We start from the raw sequence: 22,514 nt of genomic DNA, 5'->3' as shown, positions 1-22,514 counted from the left end.
GGACATATTTTAGGCTTCTAAAGAGTCCTGTAGCATTTATGAACAAAGTTACTTGGCTTGGAGTGTGAAAGAAAAACAAACGAAACAGACACGCACACACACACAAAATATATCATAATTTGCAGGAGAAGTTTTACCGCTCCTGGCCATTAAATAGAAACTTGAGGCTTGATGAACTGTGGGAACGGCACAAGCCCAAGCTAGCTAGTGTCCACAGGAAAGGGCAAGAGTATCTGCATATATATACTCAAAGCAACAGCTTAGCATCAGAACTGCATCTAACATCAGCTCTGCAAAGAACATGCACCAATGTGATCAAATTGTAAGGTCTCAGGAAATCTCAGTTTGTGCAGGGATGGCTGGCTAAAAGCTGCAAACAGCATTTCCTGAGAAGTACACAGCAAGTTTCAAGTCCTATACGTCAGTTGGCCTGCACATGCATCAGCATTCCAAAACAAGAGTACGTGTCCCAGCCAAAAGCTGCAAGAGCACAGCAAGGCTTCCCTGCATTTGCACCGGAAAGCTTTGGGAAGGGGTGCGGGGTGTCTCTGTTTTGATATCTAATTGCAGAGAAAATAGAGATCCTCCATCTGCTCCTCAGGAAGCACGGAGATTGAGGAGCAGTTTGAACTGCTTAAAAATAAACAGGCTGTTAGGGGATAAGCCAGACAGGAAGGTGAAGGCTGTGGAGAAACCAGAAGTATAGCGCTAGGAAGAAGAGAGGCAAGCAATGGGGGAGTAACAGGAACAAAGCAAAGTGTAACTTCTTAAGAGCAACAAAGAGACACAGGCAAGAGGTAACTCTAACAAAAGGGTGATACCTTGTCTGAAGGGAACTGTCGAGAATAACCTACCCTCAAACTGCAGCTGAAGCCCAGTTCCAAGTTTCGTTAGTCCCCTCCTATTCATAACTCACTGCAAAACTCAGGAGGCAGCTGTGCCGCGTCTGGTCAGCACAGAGAAACTCCTTAGTGCTACTACTACAAACCACCCGCAGTTCAAACTAGAGTTTTGTGCTGTGAGGTTAATGATTCAGACACTGCCAGTAATTCAAGTCAAAAATGGACACAATGGAGCAGATGTGATTTTAATTAACATTTAATATAATGCTATAGTCTCCTTTCTTTGTCTTAGGTGATAATATAATGCTACTTTCCCCATCCCCTCCCAGGGACCTCACTCTGGCAATAAAGCCTTATGTATAAGAGGAAGCACATCCTCTTACATCACCCAGGAAAACATTCCTGACACAGATACGGCAGCGGTAAGGAAAACAAAGAGGCAAGTTTAAATGGCAAAGTCATGCCATGGATATTAAGACCTGCAGCCACACAATGTATACACAAGATGAAACAGCTATCAACTCAATGTACCCCATTCAGCTTGCACACCACAGAAGACCGTTGACTTACAAAGACCTAACCCTCTTAATATGTGATGATGTAATTTAGAAAGTGTTGGAATAAATTAACATCAAAGTTTACCAACAAGCTAATTATGGAATTTCTGACTTTTGAAGTATGTTACATTATAACCTCAAGCATTTGCTTCTGAATTATCTTCTTGTAACGTAATTTATTTATAGGCACTTTTCTAGCATTCTTTGCCAGAATAACTCAAAATCCAAATTTCTTATTAAAAGATGACTCAGACAACTGCAACAGTACAATCTGAACTTAAAACTCCTGGCAGGTTTAGTCTTCTAAAAATACCAGACATTCTAAACACCAGAGCAACATTAACTATCTTCTTTCATTATCTTGCTAATACATTAAACCATGCCTTTCCACGGTTGCTTGCTGGAGCCCAGGACTAACCAAGTAAGTTTCTAAACTACTACAGCAGGAGGTGGTCTTCTGGGGCCACCAAAGGAAGCACAAAGGCAGAGCTACTCACCACTTTCCAGCGATCTTTGACCACGTAATTGGCCGGAAGGATGTCGACCTGCTCCCCTCCTCCACTCATGTTTGGTTCGTCCTTGATGACTGCTGCTAGGCACTGCATTTGCCAGCCAGAGAGTATTTTAGTAGCTCCCAATTTAAATGAGCCATTTATCTGAGGAGAAAAGGGGCAGGGGTAAGGAATGGCAGAATAAGTACAGGTTATGGCAGAAGAAGTACATGCTACATTTTCACAGGTGTTGCTCACAGCTGAATCAGAACCAGTCTCTTAGGAAAGAAGGCTAACTCACCTTGAAGATACCTGAGCTCAATCGATGCATACAGTTGGGAGACGCAACCATGCTTCAGGTCAGCAGCACAAACTAAAAAGGTGACAGTTACCAGCAATACCATGCAAGAGTCCAGTGCTCTTGTGCCTGACAGCCAAAAAGTCAAGGAGAATCTCATGCCAAATGCTGCAAGAGCTGTTACAGTTACCCGGCAAAAAGGTCTTGTTTTAAGGGACCAGCTGCAACATGGGCAGTTTTTATGGTTTTCATTGGATGGCATCCAACACAAATCAGAGGGGTTTGCCAGGAATTGCATTCAATAAGCCTAAAAGCATCTGAATAGGGTAGAAGGGCCTTTAGGGAGCCAGGATTACAGAACTAACACTGTGATGAACAGCCAAGCAAAGAAGATAGGGATGGTTAGAAAGGGCTTCAGCCATCTATAAATTAGACCTGCCCACAGCATATGCACTGCAAAAAATTATCAAATTAAGATACAGAAAAATATCTTACTGCTGTAGTGTTTGCATTCTACCTCATGCCTCTTTTCCCTGCTTTTATAGGATCTCCAGATAGTGTACTCTGAAATTAATTTTGCTTCAATTTTTTTTTTATTACAATTCTTCTACAAAATTGACTTTCACATACACATTAGCTCCACTGCCCTAGAAGAAAATTAATTTGAAACAGGACTAATAGAAGATCTTCCTAATGCATTTTGCCTTTTCGTCTAAAATTCTTTGCTTGCTTTAGAAGTAGGCCAGACTGCACGGATCTTTTATTAAGCTTTCTTCACCATTCTATCTTCCTTCCCTAAAGATATTCCATATTTCCCTTCCTAAAAATGAGTGTTACTGCAGCACTCTGACTGCAGAGTTAAATAAGGTTAACATCATAAATACCGAATGAGAATAAAAGACCACCACACTTCTTCAGGCCAAAAAAAATGAAGAAAGTCCCCAGTGAATTATGAGCTCAAGCAGAGAAAATTCCCCAGCAATAAAAGGACCAAGAAGGAAGGACAGGAAATGACTAGCATGCAGTATGCACAAGGAAGCAGCAGACAGAAATATGTCATGAAGTTCAAGACACAGAGGATGATCAAACATGAAAATATACGCAACACCTCAAAAGAATATGTTGTTCTAGAAATAGAAGATAACAGTGGAAGAACCAACCAGCTGACTACAGTGCAGTAAGAGGGCTTTTGAGAAATGTTCATGCAATTCAACATCTGATAGAGTACAATCAAAATGATAAAAGAGAAATAGGAAGGAAACTGAATTGTAAAGAAATTTCAGAAGAAAAGATGCTGTGAAATGCTTTGAATTCCCATAGAGTCCTGTATCTGTATGGGGTAGCAGCTCTTTCAGCCTCCAGCTACTGAGGGCAGTAAGAATCTGGAAAACTCTCCAGTGAAAAAAATACACACTGTGTTTGGCAGCAGAACATTTTTTTTTTCTTCCTCCTAATGAGTAATTCTAATGCCATTCCCAGGCTCCTTCACACTAGCCAGAACAGTTGAACTGACCAGCCCCACACTCCCTATGAGCTACGCATGTGCTGGGAGGCGAGTGCACAGCACCTCACTGCAGGCTGTACAAGACAGAGAATCCTCCCAAAATCTCTCCTGTGGCTGGCTGTTCTCTATTATTTAAAGAAAAGCCATTTAATTATAGGCTGTCCTAAACCCTTAATGCTACAAGAATACAAAAGCACATTAACATACATGTACAGAGGCACGCACATGAAAGTCTCTCGGCATCACTTCATGAGGGCAAGCACAGCACAGTGCAGCTCTGGCCCGTAGGTGGTACAGAGTCAACTGGAGCTCCACAACGGGTTGTTGGCAGTAGCAACAAAGACAGAAAGGAGTTTGAGAGTTTTCCACAGTTATGCATTATTTGTCACTTGTTGGAAGCAATATACCTAAAAAGCATGAGGCATGATGTATGCATTGATGCCACATGTGCATGTTAAGATTTTGGTCCAGTAAGCAGTGGTGTAAAGTAGTGTGAAGGAATAATTTCAGAAGACAGACAGTATCCACAGCTAGGCAAGACAGAGCTGCTTGCTGCGGTTCTGAATATAGCAATTTTCTTTATCAATGTTATAAGAAGTGTGCACAAAAAAAACCCCAGTATGTTTGTAATTCAAGGAGTCACAGAAAGCTTTAGTGGCTTTGAAACAGAATGAAATCCTCCTGGGGCACTACCATGAATAGCAGCCATTTGGTGGTAAAGAATTACATAACAAAGTTTATTGATATGCTCTGGTACAGCCACAGTGGTGCAGCCAAACAAAAATCCAATTTAATTATAGCCTGAGACAAATTTCAAACTGTTTTAGATAGCAGGAGCAGCACAAAGCAGTGATAACATACCAAAAATCTGATCCTGAGGCAGCGTTAACACTGCAGAAATAAGCTCAGGCATACTTTGACTGAGGGTTTATCAGAGTAACATTGAAGCACTGCCTACAGCCATGACAAAAATATAACACGTTAATCAAGATCTCCAGAAGCATCACAGAGAAAGGGCCAAAGAAGCGGTGGAATTTATGTTTTCTATGCAAAGGTAAGTGCAAATTTGTTATGCAGTACTTCAATTCAATCTAAAAATCAATTAAATACAGTGTAAATATTGTTTGACCAGCATCTAAGTCTGTTGCCAGCCCCCTGCTAGGCCTGAATTTGCTGGTGTAGCTACAGAAATGAGGTGGTGAAAGGTGGTCATGGGGCACTACCGCCTCTTCCCCAACACACAGCACAGAGCATCACCTCTGTATGTTAAATGTTAAGTGGTGTCAAGGGGACCTGGAATGGAGATGGAAGAATAATAGCTGTCTTAACTTCCGGTAAGGCTGTTTCTGATTCCAGTGGTAACCAAGCATGTGAACTCTGAAACATCTTTGTCACTTTTAGATTTAAGATGTAGAGACTGCAGAATGCAAAGCCACGTAACTTGGAAGACAGTGGCTGGGAAGACAAAAACTTTCAGATTGTCTTCTTCCTGTAGGAAATGTACTATTTTCCAGGAAATAATTGTATCCATATCCCAAGAAGAGAAGGAAGAGTGCTGAGGAAGCCTATGACACTGTGAAACTGGCTTCCTAGAAACAGCATGTGAAGGAGAATGAAAGCAGGTGTGAGAAAGAAACAGTGACAATAACAGAGCCAAATCCTGTCTCTTGGCCAACCTCAGCATCCAGAAGTGTGAAATCAGCTCTTGCATACTGCTGTCTCTTCCAGCCCATGCTGGAGAATGTGTAGTGTTTTTTAAATTTAGTCTTGGTCCTTAAAAAATATATATATATATCCAAAAAAAATCCATGCTTAACAGGCCTCACTAAGTATTCCGACACACTGCTCTGCTATATGTTCCTTCTGTTTGGCATCTAGACAGCTTCAGTGAATAGCACACGTGGTTAAACGGTCTCTTTAATTTTAAGGCAGCTTGCAAGAAAACTGATGTAATATAGCAGCAACTATTGAACTGACATGAACATCTAGACCAGCAGAGATGCGTGACTATGACAGGCAACAGTAATAAACTTAGGGGGAAAGTCTGCATGAAAATTATTCCAGTGCAATGCCCGATGTTGCAACCTATCAGTCAGGCAGAGCCTTACATCAAATGCATCCGCCCGGTTCACCTGTGTGTTCATCAGGAGACCAACCCACAGTAAGCAAAAGGAACTTCAGAGAAACTGCTAGCTTACAGATGCTTACAGAGATTCGTAAACTGATTTCACAAATTCATTAGAATAAATAACAATTAAAAATCCATTAAAGAGCTGCATACAAACATTTCACCTTTAGTTTAAGAAGCCTTCAGTTCACAGATTGCTGAAGGCAGTATGAGCATTCTGGTGAGACATTTTATACGCTTTTCCTGCTCTTATTCTCTACCCCAGATATCCTCTTGGTCATCTTCCTTGAAGAAATCTCTACTGCTTATGTGACATCTTTCCTATACTCATTTCAATCTTGGTATGCTTTGTTAGTAGCATTCAAAATACAGCCAAACTCAGACAGACACCAAGCTGAGAAGTCACCAGCCTCAGAGTGGTTATTAAACAGCAGAACAAAGCTCTGGAGGTCTGTCTCTCACCATCTTACTAAAGGTCCTGGGACAGTCCTACGTGCCTTTATCTCACTGTTGAGGAATCGCAATATGTCACTCTATTTCAGGACACATCCTCACCATTGGAAGCCTACAAATTAAAACAATTAGAACAAGTGAAGATTATATAGACTGCTGTAGCCCAGAACCCTCATCACTTCATCAAAGCGTTGCCACCCATCCTGAACAAGGGATCCACCTTAACTGCAGATCCCAGTGGTGTCTTAGAAAGCTGATGTGAACTAAGACTTTTTAGGTGAGATAAGGCCGGACATCTGCAAAACAAAAGCAGCAACCCCTGTAAAGTGCAGTCTGGAAGTCAGATCAATCTCTCTTTCCAATATTTGAATGGAAGAAAAAAAAATGTTTTAAGCAGAACTTAAGCATAACTTAACTGTTCTCACCATAAATATTGGTTTCAAAGATCCCACAAAGACAAAGGTTTACCAGCATTAGGCCAAAATGAAACCGATGCAGCAGAGAATGAGAATATAATAAGAAGGATTAGGAGTGCTTAGAAGTAAGAAAGAGCAACAGCAAAGCTTCCAAGTGCAACTGAGCAGCAGAAGTTGGGCTCAGTCAATAGCAGCAATAACAGCAGGCACTCATCCTCTCTCACTGTTCTACAAACTTTATCTGTTCCCAGCACACAATACCAATCATAAAAATGAAACACTCTGTGTTAAAACAACAAAAATATATATCCTTGAATCTTTGTACAACTAAGTTGCACTGTGCACCAGCATTCTATTACTAGGATAGAAATGCATACGACAATATAAGAGAATTGATTAGAAGAAAATACATTGCACTGCACTAACAGCGCATCAGCCCTGGAGTACATCATACCTCCTGCTGAATTTCAAACAGCAATTTGAAACGAGTCATATGTTAGGGTAAGTCTGACAGCAGGAGCTCAAAAGGTTCTGCATTGTTCCTTGCAGACACATCTTCCTTCACTGCCTGCCTCTGCTGTACTGAATCCTGCTCAGAGGGCAGGCTCAACTCCTAGCAGTTGTGGCTTATTGTCTCCTCTGTGACATACTCTTCTCATAGGCATGCAAGGACATCAGCCTTAGAAATTCTGGATTTGCTATTCATAGCATTTCATTTCTGTAAAAAAAAAAAAAAAAAAAAAATCAAAAGGCTAAGTTGTGAGATGCTGGGCCTATTTTTCATCTCTGAAAAGCTCCTGTTTTATGACCATAAAGGAGTGATGTAAATACGTATGAAAAACAATCTGAAATGCTGCAATCAAGGCAGGCAGCTCCAGACTCACTGCTAACCCTGGGCTGTGCTAAACAGTGTAATAAATATGACAGCAGATGCCCCTGACAGCACTCTTACTGCTACCTGCTTACACAGACAAGTGAAGGTACTATGGTTTGCACAGAGATTTACAAGTCTCGGCATACAACCTAAGGGAAGTAAAGCCCCTAAACACATAAGTTCAGGCACGTCCAACTCATGGCTGCACACCATCATGGCAGCAGCTCTGCCCCACAGAATAGCCCAGCCCTGAGTTGCACCCATTGCACCCAACACCCACACAGCGCAGTGCCATCGGCATGGGCTGAAGCCGGCACATGGGGAAGGTACAGTGCGGAGCTGACTCGGTTACAGCAAATGGTTGTGTGCACTGTGATACACTGGCTAAACACAGGCTTGTGAACAGAGGAAAATATGCAGCTGTGCTTTGCTTTTTGATAAAGGGATTTGAGAATGGGTTTTGAGAGTGCTAAAAACAAATCAATTTTTTCAGATTTGCGACTCCATTTTCAGTCGTCATATACAGTAGCAATTCAAAATCTGACCGTGTCTCTCTACCAGACCTTTGTAAGTCCTCACCAGAGTGAAATACCCCTCCCTTCACAGTCACATCTTATCCATGTCACCATGTTTTGGCAGTACATATATTTGTGAACAACTCTTTTGAAGGATGAAGCACAGGAAGAGTAAAATTTCATCCAAAATCTCTGACAAACACCTGAGAATTCACCAAGAACTGCAACCACTGCCACTGAATCCAAATGATGATTAGTGTCACAAAAACAGTCACATATCCCACTAGTTCTGTGTTGTTGCTCTCTTTTCTATATGTTTTAATACAAAAATTAAGTATTAAAATAAGTATTGTTTCTTATATACATTAACTATATTATATTTTACGGGGCTGCTCTGAAAGTAACGCTTCTTATTTCATTATGTTGGCCCACGATGTCAGAGGCTGATGTTGGTGGGGTGGCAGTAGAGGCTGAACCTTCCCACCGACATCCCATTACATTTTGTTGCCATGTGCCAGAATGGCATCTGACATGGAAGTGTGTATGGAGCAAGAGAGGACTTGAATTCCTTCATGCAGAAACAATGGCACCCACTGACATTCACTGATGCTTGCTGAATGTCCATGGAGACCAAACAGCAGATGTCACACAGTGAGGTACTGGGTGGCCTGTTTCAGCAGTGGCAACAGGAACAGTGGCTCACCTCCACTGGTGCAGATTTTATGAGAATGGCATGCAGGCTCCTGCTAGTTGCCGGTGAAAATGCATAACTAATGGCAGTGACTGTGTAGAAAAATAGCGTTTTGTAGCTGAGAATTTGCTCCATTGAACAGTGTTATTGTCTTGGTTGTATTTTCCATGGAAATAATTAGGAGGCATTACTTTCAGAGCAGCCTTCATAGACGGGTCCCAAGAGCTTTTCACTCAATGCGTCCCAGGCAAGCAAAAAGGCTGGACATCCATGCATAAGTACATTCTTCCAGAGACTGAATTAGCATACACTAGAAAGCAGTCAGATACAGCAGTTATTTCTGTGCCAAAACCAGCTATCCATGGGAGAATTAGTCTGTCACTTTCTTCCAATCTCCTTGAACCAAATTGCTCCAATTTTTGAACCAAGCAGAAAATTAAATAAATGGAAACCAGGAAACCCCTCCTGCATCACTACCAACTTAACCTCTTTTAACATAACAGACACATATCACAGTCTGCTTCAAATGAGAATTATCTGGAGTTTAAGCTTATCCACTACCTGCAGAGCCAGTATTGATCGCTATTTGCAAAGCTTGACTAGTATGCTGGTAGCCAGAACAAATATATGTGAACAAAAGCAAGAGCTACTAGAGGTTATATTTATTGGGGGTTGGAACTAGATGGTCTTTAAGGTCCCTTCCAAACAGAGCAGTTCTATGATTCTATGGCTCCGAGGTTAACCTCAGCCTGCATCCAATACCATTAAACATCATGTGGAGATTGGAACAGGCTGCCGAGGCTGGTGGTCACTGTCCCTGGAAGCATTCAAGAACCATGGAGATGTGGCACTGAGGGACGTGGCTAGTGGGCATGGTGGGGATGGGTCAGAGGTTGGACAAGATGCTCTTGGAGTTCTTTTCTTTATGACTGTATGAGATATGTTCTCAGCAGCTGCTCCTGGACTAGTTTAATCGACTGTTTTGCACCCCAAATAGTCTCTCTAAGGCAGCTCCTCTCCTTCCTCCCTGCAGAGGGCTTTTGTGGGGAGCTTGTTAGTCACTGTCCTCCACGAGGCCACTCCAAGTCTCTCTTCAAAGCTCAGCCCAGCAGTCCTTGCCTGGAGTCACTACTCTTGAGAACAGCATTTCACCTCAAGCAGCTGGCTCCGCCATACAGCAAACTGGGAACAAGCTCCATAATGGTCCCAAATATAACCTAATGCAGGGTGACCAAAAGGCCTGCAGCTTGAGACCAACCATTTTAAATTTCCATTCCAGTGAAAATAATACTCATCTTACTCAGTCAAATCATATCTTAGATGAAGTCACTGCAAGTATTAAGAAATAAACTCCTCAAAGAGCAGATAAGAGCATAACAAGTGCCAGAGCAGAGATAACACTGTACTTGGTATACGGACTCAACTTCTGGAAGACAGAGGAGGATGAAGAAGGGTCTGCATCCAGCATTTTCCTAGCTGAGACCATCTCAGTTTGTACAAAAAGGAATATATGGAATAGAAGAAATCAGACTGAGGGATTCAACTGAAGTTACATGTAACCTTTGGATCAAACACTAACTTTACAAGATGCTGAAACTGTATATAAATTAAGACTAGCGAAGCTCAGGGTGGATTTTGAGCATTTGCTGCAGATAGCGAGAGCATCCAACTCTAACACCTGGACTCTGATGTGTTGGAAAACAAGCCATCAGCCCAAGGATCACCGCTTATGGCATTGTACATGTTGGGAACCTCTCCTTGGATGCCCTCCTCCAGCTCTGCACCTTGTGTTTGTAATCCTACAAGAAATGTGTAGATGTGGCTTAGTGGGCATGGTGCTGATGGTTTGATGATTGGACTGGATGATCTTATAGATGTCTTTTCTAACCCAAGTGATTCTATTTTTCCATGAAAAAACCCCACATATTTACAGATATGACACTAAGACTTTCTGTTGCCAAGGGCCTTCTGAAATCTAATAAAAATTAGAGTAAGTGAGGCAAGTGCCACTTGCTGCACTGTTACATCATATCAGACTAAATGAACCTAGAGTGGGACAATTTTTTTTCTGTTTTTCAAGCTCACTGCTGATCACAGCAGAGATTGTTTGTAATTATACAGAAGAGATTTCCTGAGACTGATGGAAACGTTTTACCATGCCAGCTGTTAGTCACTTAAATCATCTCTCTACAGCCCTCCTGCAACTATTTCTACCATTTTTCAGATTAAAAAAATCACTCCCTTAGTTGGAGCACGCTCAGTAGAGCATGTTTAACCTTCCTCTACCTCCTGTTTTAAACAAATCTACAGTAACATTCTCTGAACTGCAGCCCTACAGTTTTTTTAGTTTGCAGACAGCTAGTGAATTGCCCAAAGGTGATGTCCTCATGGCTGACCCACTTTTTCTTCTACCCTTGGGAAATCCCTGTACATTCTCAACCATATTCAGCAGTTCTCTGAGCATTTTTTTCCCCTCAAAGACAAAAGTGCCCAGGGGTGTAAAACTCGTTTTTACATTGGAAGCTCGGATTTCATTGTTATCTGAACAATCTGCAGTTCCAGAGGAATTTGTTTCCTGTGTAGCTGATCTAAAGACAATATTAACAAAGGAAACAATACTATCAATGCCAGTAGCAGCTGTGGCCCACACTGATTTCCCTCTGTGCCTCAACATCCTAGAAAGGTTTATGAAAATTCTTGTAGATGCAAATATGGTCTGTTTAACACCTGCATTGCTGCAAGATCCAGTTTCCAAGGAGGAATTGTTTTACTACGTTCACGGAAGAGTTCTTATTACAAGCTTGTCCTGGTTGACTCTAGGTAAGACATTTCCACATGTGCCAACTAATGCCATCTAGTCTACAACTGTCACCGTGCTCTTCCATTTTCCCAGCCCATGCAAATTATCATTTCTCATCCATAAACCATGAGAATAAGTTTCCTTATCTGTCGAGTTTAACAGCTCTATGACTTGTGCATGTGTCTTCTCATTCTGCTACAGATCTCTCAAAACATTACACCACATCACCGCACTTGACAGAAGAATTTCTTGAATGTCATTTTTGAAAAAAAAAAGAAGACAACACTTCAAAATCTGTTCCTCAGGGCAGATTTGTTGCAATAATCCATACTTATACTTTGATCCTCAATTTGCCAATGCTTTGCCAGCTAACTGGATCATGAGAATTTCTTATTATAGAGCGCATAGGGTTGTACATCTTATTTTTATTTAAAAATTATTAAAGTTCCATTCATAATTGTATTAAAGTAATGGCATAAGAAATTTATACCTGAACTGGCAAAAGCTCACAACAATTTTTCAAATCGATCTCAATCTGAAATGTGTAATTATGCATTCTGTGTTCAATGTGCCAGAGTGAACTGGCTACCAGAGAGACACTTCTAACAATATTCCACAGCCACAATTACTGCTTCAAGTCCAGCCTAACCTCTTTTGGTGAGGGGGAAAAAATGAACAACAGTTTTACCACAACCAGAAACACAGACAGTAAGGTTAAAGAAAATCCATATAGTAAAAAAAGCAACCATACTAAAAAGACCAACCTTTGAGTTGCTGTCGCATTTGGAATAGGTTGCAGAGACCTATGTAATCTGCTAGCCTCGAGGCCTAGAACCCAAATGCATCCTGCCATTCCCCTCATACCATCATAAGAGTGAGAAAATAGTTAACTATCTTCCTTTTGAATTTGTGTTTTTCCCTTTTTCTTTTCCCTCCTGTTTTTCTCGTTCTTCCCTTTTGTTTTTCCTCCTGCCCAATGTACAAAGCCTCATCAGCCTCACTTTTGCTTGATGAGTAACCACTCCCGATTCTTTCTAGACACAGAGGTGAAAAAGTTGAGAAAAGCAGAAAGAAAGTGCATCTTACATAAAATACTTCTTAGCGCAACCAAACTTGTGTTCAGACCTTTAGGAATAAGGCATACAAGTCATGCCTGCAGAGCACAACATCTTCTGTTCATAGCAATTCTGGCTTGGCCTACAACTGAGGAGAGAGATATTAGAGTCAGCTATAGGTCAGCATCCACACCTAATGGTCACTAAAAGCCTGGAGTTGAAATAAGGATGTAGGATGCCCTCCTGGTCACTTGAAATCGAAACTCCTTAAAATACATGCATCTTATCCAAAAGGCAAATTAATTTAGTGCAGAAGCATGTTCCTACAAAGAAAATTTACAAAACTGAAGGGCTTCCTCTGTCTGGCTCATCTTCTGCTAGAAGCTGAGGTTTTATGACTGAAAATTATTTTTTTTCATGGGAGGTTTAATTTTTTTCTTAAGGAAAGCACCAGCACTTAGAACAAGTGAGATGGCAGATTTCAGATCTCTTGCTCTTTTCAAACCAAGGCTGGACAGGCAGATTTCGAAAAGCATGTTTTAGCTAGTGTACATTTTACTAAAAACAAAAAAATGTTTTTGGGTGCTCAGATACTAACGAGGGAAAGTTGAGAATCAGTGGAAGCCCTGAGGTGGTTACACTGCATTACCTACAGTCCCTCCTCCATAATCTACAAACATAACACTGATTCCAGATCCACAACTTCAGGTTCCTGCTTCGCCAAACTAAAAAACTACCTTCTATGAAGAGAAGCAGTACCTTCATCCCTGCCAGCTTTGAACTTCTCCTCACTACGGGCCAGTTCAATATCTTGTATCAGCAGAAAAAACGATTCCTCTCCCTAATAAAGAAGGTTAGCAGCTTAGAGCTACTTGAACTGGTTCGTTGTAGGGTTAGCCAAATGCAAATCCCAGCACAATGAAGGAAAGGTATCTCAGATCCATTTCAGCTTCAGCCAAGCTGCTCTCCATGACTGTCTTGAAAGCAGAATTCCTCAGCCTTCCATGAATGCATAGGGCTCAACCACTTCTGAAGTAGTCAAGCAAATCTTCCTGAAGCCAACTTTTTTTTTCGAGGAAAGCAAGACTTAAAGAAACCACTTAGTTTTGATAACTTTGTTGCATCATCCCTAAACTAATGCATTTTGGAGTCCAAAGCATCTAGATTCTGTTTAAATAATTTGAGATTTAATTAAAACACAAAGTTCTGAACCTCAAAACGTAATACCACCACAAAGGCAACTTCTATCCTCTGGCTGCGGTATGTCATGCCTTGACGAGCAACTTTCTCTTCTGCATGAACTGAAGGAAAAGCACGCAATTTAACAGAGCATCCAATCAAAAGGAGCATTGCACTAATGCCTGTATGAAGGGAAAAACTTAGGGCAATACAGTCCCCATGTCTGAGTGAGAAGAATACATATAAGGAATGTATTAAGTTTAGGATTGTGGAGAGTGAAGAAGGAATTTCAGATATATTCCTACCTTCAGACTACATTCCAACTATCAGTGATGCCAAGAAGAGAAAAACATTTTGTGGCAATAGGCCCTAATACTGACTAGCAATGATCTCACTGGTGAAACCTGCTCACTGGTTGTACACCATCAGGAACATCCATTCACAAGAGAGGAAAAGAAAGGCTGCAGAAGCAGCTCCACACACACAGACAGCTGAGCTAGTGAGGTGAAAGGACAGCAGGGTAACGTTAAGTTGGGGTGCAGTACGAGTAAGGTCTGTAGACCTCAAGTTCAGCATGGAGAAAGTAAGAAAAGAACTGTTTGCTCACTGCTTTTTCCAGTGCACTAAGTAGCGGGCAACTCTAGCAGGTAGCATTTTTGAAAGAAATGTGAAGCACGGAGCAGCAAGACACTTACATTGAGCTGAAAGAACTGGACAAGTTCATAGAAAACAAAAACAACAACAACTAAGAAAAACAGAAAACAGCCGCTGGAGGATGACTGAGTAAGAAGGCAAAAATCTCTGATCAGAAAATCACTGGACTGCAAGTGACTGAGAGCTGACGGAGCCCTCCAGGAAAATGTCGCTGCCTACTGGCTACAGCCTCCAGCTCCTCCCTGGGCATTCAGCCTTGGGCACAATCACAGGGTGACACTGGGTGGCCCAGTCCACTGCAGACATCCTGCATCGTGCCAGCAAGAAGTTGGCAAACATGGTCTCTTCCAATGCATGAAGGGCAAGAACAACAACCTGGGTGAACTATCAAATTGTGTAACAGAGTAAAGGGAAAAAAATTAGGAGGAAGACAAAAACAAAGAACACATTCAGTGGTATGCGATATTTAAATGGGATCTTTCGGGATGAAACAGATGAAATAGGTCTCAGAAATAAGCTGGAGAACAAGAACATTTGGATTCAAGGAACAACATCTAGGAAATTGCTAAAAGGATGGCATTCTCCAGCACCCCAGCATATCAGGTGCATAGAAAGAAGGCTGGATCATGTGTGTCCTCTTCGCCTTTCCTTAAGTATAATCTCTTGATCACTGACAGAAAAAGGATTGGAGCAATAAGGGATATTGGCCTGACCAGTTAGGTTTGTAATCCTACAATCAAAATCTTTTCACTAGAGATCAGCTTCTCCTTATCTGGTTTGCAGTCTCTTTGTATGACTGGTATGAAATCAAAGCTTTCTGCACACAGCCTCTGGGCTCATGGTAAGCCTTGTAGCATATCCTACCACATGAATACAAAGAATTCACTTCCATCTGTCACAGCTGACACTAAATTTCTTTCTGTAGGCTAGGCTGCCCCATTTCTCTGGAGAAAAGGAGACTTGTCCCCACAAACACTAATTCTGCTTTCCATTGTGCCTATATGGCTGGAGTCAGCCCATGATCTGCAGTCTGTTCCTTTCATATTGTTCACCAAATGAAAGATGACATGTCTTGACACCAAAAGGAAAGGCTTTCCAAGCACATCTTATTTGATTACATCTTCAGTCCATCACACTGTCAACATCTTCCTACTCAAAACTACAAAAAGGACCCTTTCCCATGTAAACAGTTCCTGAGTAATGAAGACTTAATGGAAAACAGTGTGGAATCAAGTTAAAAAAAAAAAAAAAAAGGAATTGTGGGTTTGATGAAAAAGCTACTCTGATAAGTTACTTTTCTCCCCCGTCAAGATCAATATATTAATGTATCTGCTCTTCTACAAAAAATTGAGAAGTTCACATGAAACAGCTCTCAATATACATCAAGTTCCAAATCATACTGCTGTTGCTACATTATTTCCCGTATTTTTTGGGTCTCAACTGTATCATATGCTGTTTGTGGCCACCATTAAGGAAAAGGCCCAGAGCTGGTCCTGCAAGAGATGGAGGAGTATCAACAACATTCAGTTTGTATCTGGTGATGCTCTTACAGCTGAGGAAGCCTCAACTAAAATCCAGACAACTTCATAAACCACATCATCTTTCTCACCTCTCCTTCCTATTACTTCAGTGGATGTGCAAGAGATTCCCCAATTCTTCCTCCGCCTTAGGGAGGGAGGCCTCATAGCTGGCTTTTCTAATTGCTTTGGGAGACAAAAATCTTAACATTTATTCCAACTGAACAGTGTGAACAGTGTCTCAAAATGATATTTCAGGGGATTTCTGCATGTCTGTGGGGAATACAAACTTCTTGGGTGTGGATTTTTTTTTTTTTTGTGAGGAAGAAGGGGAGGGGAGGGAAGCACTACTTGTACTCATTCTGTGTCTTCTTCAGCAAAAAAGCAGAGCTTAAACACTGACATGTGCTTCCACAATCATACCAGCAAATCTCAGGTATGCCTTTCAATGTCCAAAGAAGGAGATTTCAACAAAGCCAACAAGCGGCTTAAAATGAAGGAACAGTTCAGAAAGCCCCTAGGGACTCTGTAGAGCCATACTGCTCTACAAGATCCTATTTTCTGTCTTCTGCTCTGTTCACTGTTTTCAAAGTGAACCAATGTTACTGGAAGGTCATCAGGGAGCTCTGGCAAATGAATTTAATCCAGGACCTTCCCAGGACTGGGCGAAATTCCTGCCGAGTTTACCTGGAACCTGTACGCTAAATAAGATCAACACAGAAAACTGACGGGTCACAACGGAAGAAGTGAACTCAGAGCAAGATTCACCAGAGAATAGTGGGCTATCTAATAGGCTATACAGTGATGTGGCAATCTTTCCGTGACAAAAGGCAAGAAACAGCACGAAGGTATCACAGCATTTAGAAAGGAGAGAAGGAATCAGCTCTCTCAGGATCTGTTCGATCACTCCTACTCTGGAAAACATCAAGTTCCAACAGTTTCTATCTGAGGAGGATTTCATTCTGCCTGTTACGGTGCAGAGCTACTCCTGGCTTCATTGCATCTCTTTCAGCACCTAACACTGGGGCTGGGATGAAGGAAAAGGGGAAGGAAATCAATACACAGGCTATAGTGGGGGCCACATAATTAGCATGAACCTTAGGAGCTGTCAAAATAGAATCATAGAATCATTAGGGTTGGAAAAGACCTCTAAGATCATCATGTCCAACTGCCAGCCCACCGCCACCATGCCCGCTAACCATGTCCCTCAGTGCCACATCTCACAGTTCTTGAACACTGCCATGGACGATGACTCCACCACATCCCTAGGCAGCCTGTTCCAATATCTCACCACTCTTTCTGAGAAATTATTTTTTTCCCTAATATTCAACCTGAACACCTCCTGGTGTAACTTGAGGCCATTACCTCTTATCCTATCACTGGTACTTGGGAGAAGTGGTCGACCCCCACTTCGCTACAAACTCTGTTCATGTAGTTGTAGAGAGTGATAAGGACTCCCTTGAGCCTCCTCTTCTCCAGACTGAACAATCTCAGTTCCCTCAGATGCTCTTCACAAGACTTGTGCTCCACATCCCTCACCAGTTTCGTTGCCCTTCTTTAAATTTTCTACACCAGAGACACTCCTTCCTACAAGGCCAAGAACATTGATGGGGATCTGACTTGACTCTTGCTAACTATTCCAAAAAAAAAAAAAAAAAAGAAAAAAAAAAAGAAAAAAGAATTAAGTAGGTATCCTTGAGACCAATTTTTTCAAAAACTGATCTACAAGGAAACAGTAACTAGTATTGTCCTTCACTGGAGATGAAGCCCTTTCTTGAAGGAATACGATTGTCATGAAGCATGCAAAGAACATACAAGTTACAGCAGTGGACACTGCACACCAATGAACATCACAAAAGTTTCTGATCTGAAGTGCAACAGCATGAAAATATTTGCTATGTGTTGTATGATCACATGCACACAAAGAAAAAAGAAATCATGCATAATGGGTTTGGAAGTTGATCTTTAAGATCCCTTCCAACCCAGCTCATTTTACGATTCTACAGATTCCTAATCTGCACTTATTATACTGAGAAACAGTCTCAAAAAAAGTTAGCAAAATGAAAGGTGGTCATGCTACTGAGCCAGTACTGATGCACACTGCTCTTTAGTCATGGCACTTATAAGGGCACAGCACCCATCGGCTTTAGTGCTGAGGCAGCAGGGAGCTCACCCTATCACACACACGACAGGGGGTTAAACGCACTCACATGATGAAAAAAATGTCACACTGAAAAATCTCTGTTGTGATTCACAGAGAAGTTTGTGGCTAACAGCAGCATTTTTGGTGACAGTACAAGAAGCATAAAGGAATTTACACGCTGTGGTAAAACTAGGAAACCCTTCCTTCCACCAGTTAAATGGCCTCGTCTTTGCAAGCCAACAGATATTCGGGAATACAAGAAGAAACCATGGCACACGGTAGGTTCTGGCTGCTGGGAAGCAGAGTCCCAGCAGCACTGAGACCCCCCACCAACACAGAGCGCCCCAAGAGCAGCAGCAGTCCTGCTGGGCAGCGGGGGCCCATGGCCCACAGCAAGCTGAGCCCTGCTGGGTGCCCGATGCGCCTCAAGGTCACGGTGCTGCCTCGCAGCCGCCAGCAGGTCACAGCCAGGTGGCCTGGCACCCTCTGCCCACAGGGGATGGGGAAGGGCCGCAGGCAGGCAGGCACTGGCACCAACTTGGGAACCGCAAGCAATAAGGGCACAGGGTCTCCGTGCTGAAGGGCTGCGGAAGACCCGAGCACTGAAACCTCTCGCTTGGAGAAGAGAAACTCTCCGCACCCACCCAAGCACCAAAGAGTTCTCCCAAAATAACACAATGAGAACTCTCCCCGGCGAAAAACCCCAGCGCAGTGGGGCTGGCTGTGCAGCGTTCTGCCAGCCGGGAGGCGGGCACCCGCGGGCCGCCCAACGCTGAAGCGCAGCACCACGGCTTCGAGCCGCGCTTCCCCGTCACGGCCCGCAGCCGGCTCAGGACCCGGCCCCTCCGCCCCTCACGGCCCCGCACGACGCCCATGTCCCCGCCGTGCGCTGCAGCCACCTCCCAGCCCGCCCTGCCCCTCCCCGGCGGCCCCTCCCGCACCTCGCCCTAAGCGCAGGCACCTGCTCGCCCGACAGGCTCGGCCGCCGGGCTCCGGACCTGCGGAGCCTCTTCCGCCGCCACCCCGTGCCCCCGGCCCGGCCCCTCACCTGGGGCCGCCCCGCCTCCCCCGCTGAGGAGATGGCCGCGTCCGCCTCTGCACTGCAGCTGTCGGCACGCTGCTCCCCCCTCCCCCGCCCCTCTCGGCAGATGGTTCGCCCCACCCCATTCCGCCTTCTCATTGGCTGCTCTTCGCCGTCACTCCTCGACGGGCCCGCCCACCGCCCGAGGCATGCTGGGAAGCCGAGTTCTCCGCTCTGGCCCGCTCCCCTTCTGCAGGCGGCGCTGGGCGGAGGGGCGGACTACAGTTCCCACAGTGCCCTGCGCGCAGCCCCGGAGCGGCCCGGCCCGGTGCGACCCGTACCCCGCATCTCCCTCACCGCCGGAGGGGCGGCCCTTTACCGCACAACGGCCGCGAGGGCCGCCGAAGCCCGTCTCGGCCTGGCTCGGCCCGGCTCACCTGGCCCCGCCGCCTCTCGCTGCGGCCGGCACGCGCAGCGCATGCCTCGCGTCCTCAGTGCGGCTCGCTGAGCTCGGTGCCGCCGGCGCCGGGCGCTGCGGCTGAGGAGCGGGGGCGGGCCGGCCCCGGGCGCATCCTCCCCCTCGGAGCCGCGGCGGGCGGCGGGATTCGCCCACAATGCACCGCGCGCCGCACCGCCAGCATCAGCCCTGACATCACCCGCGGCCGCCCCCGCCCCGCCGGGCCCGCCCCGCGCCCGCCCCGCGCCGCCGGCAGCAGCGCGCCGGCACCCGGCATCCTGCGGGCCCTGCACCGGAGCAGCCCCAGGCTGAGCCCGCGTGTCTCCAGCTGTGTCCTCGCACCACAGCCCATTTCCTCTTGTCTCATCACAACTGACCCCGCTAAAGAGTCTGTCCCCTTCCTTCTTACAGCCCCGCTTTACATACTGAGAGGCCACTCTCAGGTCTTCCTGGAGCCTTCTCTTCCCCAGGTTGAACAGTCCCAGCTCTCTCAGCCTGTCCTCATAGGGAAAGTGTTCCATTCCTTGCATCAGTTTTCTGTCCCTCCTCTGGATGCACTCCAGCAGGTCCACATCTCTCTGTACTGAGGACTCCACATCTGGACACAGTACTCCAGGTGAGATCTCACCAGCACAGAACAGAGGGGCAGAATCACCTTCCTCAACCTGCTAGCCACGCTTCTGATGTGGCTCAGGATACGGTTGACTTTGTGGGCTGTGAGGGCACATTGCTGGCTCATGTCCAGCTTGCCATCCGCCAGTACCCCCAAATCATTTTTGGCAGGGCTGTGCTCATTCCTTTAATCCAACCATTACTACATAGCACTACAGGCTGAGTTCCTCAGTAGCACTACAAACCCTTGATACTTGCCAAGGGCTGCTAAAACCTCGTGGCTGGGGCAGGAGGTCATCTCAGAGCACTTGGCTGCACCAGGGAACAATTTCCTATGCAGTAGTGCCATGAGCCTTTGGGAGCTGCCATTGGTAGGTGGCATTTGCAGATCACAGTAAATGGAATTTCACAGAGCTAGTAACACCTGCATCAGCACTTGTGGAGACTGCAGCAGGAGGTGATGGTCTCTTCTCTCGGGTAATAAGTGATAGGATGCAAGAAAATGATATCATGCTGTGCCAGGGGAGATTTTGATTAGACATGAAGAATTTCTTCGTAGAGAAGGTGGTCGGTGGTCAGGCATTGAGATGGGCTGCCCAGGGCAGTGGTGCAGTCCCTATCTGTAGAGGTGTTTAAGAGACATGTGAATGTGGCACTTCAGGACATTGTTCGGTGACGGGGCTCAGTAGATTAGACTGATGATTGGACTTGGTGATCCTGAAGGTCTTTTCCAACATGGATAATGCTGTGACTCCATGAAAAAAGCAGTGCAACATCTCAGAGATGCAACTCACCTCTCTTCTACACAACTCACTTGGAGGCAAGAAAGGAGATTGGGGTTGTTCTTGTCCCACTGAGCAGCCAAGCTGGACTGGGAGATCAGGCGTTCTCCAGGCTGGATTATGTCTGAATTGTTTTGATGGCAATCATAGCTTTCTTGGAGGAAAAAGTGTCAGAATTTGTGGGTGAAGGGTGGTCTGCTGAAGCATGAGAAAAATAAAACTTTGTGTTGGAAGAAGAAAGTCAGTCTTATATGGAAGATAACCAGAGAATGGCAGCATTCCCAGGAGATTTCAAGGTCTGTAAATTACACAACTAGGTTCTCAGACCAAATAATTTAATTTCATGCTCTTTCTTTTGGAAAGCACTCTCCTCCACCTCTGTTTGCTTGTTTTGTGAAAAGCATTCATCTGAAAACCTGATTTATTTATCTATTTATTTATTTTTGCAGATAAGTAATTTTTGGTGTAAAACTTTGGAGCAATTCTTTAGCCAGCTAACTTGAAGGCAGAACAACTGCCCATACTACTATGTGGCACAAGGTGGCACACGTGCTATGAGTTCTAACTTAGTTACCCCCCAAAAATACAAGCATTCAAAAGACAAGGAAGGAATACATCTTGTTTTAGCAGTGTGGTAATGCTGACTTTACAAGGAAGAGTGTATTAATTCCTGTACATTGCCTATAAAACGCAGTTGGAAATGTTGGAAATGACAGGAATCCAAATCCTAATACAGTTTATATTGTTTACCTAGATAACGTCTGATGATATTCTTTAGATAGGAAAAATCTTGGGAAAACACTGCCTGTCCATGCCGCTGCCAGAACAATCTTGAACTTAGCACAAAGAATAAGTTGAAGTTGCTACTCCTGAACATGGAATGTGCTTTGTCCACCCAAATTCTGGGAATTAGTTGAGCTGTCATTTAGGAAAAGCTCAGTAGTTTGGTTTGTCTTAAGGAAGAAGACAAATATTCTTAATACGAGCTTTCCAGTTGCGTGCTAGGAGGCTGGACCAGACTACGTAACAGAATTAATATCCAGCAAAGAAGTTCATGCCATACACAGAGCAGGTCTGTGTTACCTGCTGTAAGATCTCATTGGTGAGGGTCGGGGTTAAATCCGATTCCTCAGCCAACCTGGTGCTGCGACTAAATGGAGCAAAGAAGCGCTTTGATACCAAAGCTGGGAGCGGCACGGTGTGGAGGAGCTGTGAGGAGGGAGGTGATCCTCCCCTCTGCTCAGCGCTGGGAGGCCGTACCTGGAGCGCTGGGTCCAACCCTGGGCCCCCAGTCCATGCACACAGCGGAGAGAGCCCAGCGCAGGGCCACAGAAGGGGCTCCTCCTGGTCGGCATTCCCAGCCGCCTGGACGTGGGCGCCTGCACCCAGCTCCGGGTGTCCCTACCGGGCAGGGGCTGCCGCCCCGTACCCCGAGATGCCGTCCAACTCCGCCGCCCCGCGGCCGCGCGGTGCTCTCGGCCCGTCCCCTGCCGGAGGCGGGGGTGTTCCGGGGTCGGGGCGGCGC

The 22,514-nt window shown here is 44.7% G+C and overlaps 2 protein-coding genes across 8 annotated transcripts in view; one reads left to right on the top strand and one right to left on the bottom strand.

The window, feature by feature from the left end:
* The window catches only part of TTBK1 (tau tubulin kinase 1), a 103,753-nt gene extending 84,091 nt beyond the window's left edge, over nt 1-19,662 (bottom strand). The window contains exons 1-4 of one of the 7 annotated variants that reach the window (XM_021389766.1): nt 19,059-19,122; nt 7,144-7,407; nt 2,192-6,385; nt 1,897-2,055 (exon numbers count right to left, since the gene is read on the bottom strand). In XM_021389766.1, the coding sequence (XP_021245441.1) occupies nt 1,897-2,055; nt 2,192-2,242 (210 nt within the window). In that variant the 5' untranslated portion in view covers nt 2,243-6,385; nt 7,144-7,407; nt 19,059-19,122. Of the gene's footprint in view, nt 1-1,896; nt 2,056-2,191; nt 7,408-19,058; nt 19,268-19,575 lie in introns of those variants that run through there. The other 6 variants (XM_021389765.1, XM_021389764.1, XM_021389770.1 and 3 more) reach the window with 6 other exon arrangements.
* Nucleotides 22,144-22,514, top strand: part of ACSS1 (acyl-CoA synthetase short-chain family member 1) — a 34,308-nt gene continuing 33,937 nt past the window's right edge. The window contains exon 1 of the mRNA XM_021390259.1: nt 22,144-22,501. Coding sequence (XP_021245934.1) covers nt 22,144-22,501 — 358 coding nt within the window. The remainder of the gene's footprint in view (nt 22,502-22,514) is intronic.

The sequence above is a fragment of the Numida meleagris genome, chromosome 3 (assembly GCF_002078875.1).
Source record: "Numida meleagris isolate 19003 breed g44 Domestic line chromosome 3, NumMel1.0, whole genome shotgun sequence".
Classification (NCBI taxonomy): domain Eukaryota; kingdom Metazoa; phylum Chordata; class Aves; order Galliformes; family Numididae; genus Numida; species Numida meleagris.
This window is presented reverse-complemented; position numbering and strand designations above follow the sequence as displayed.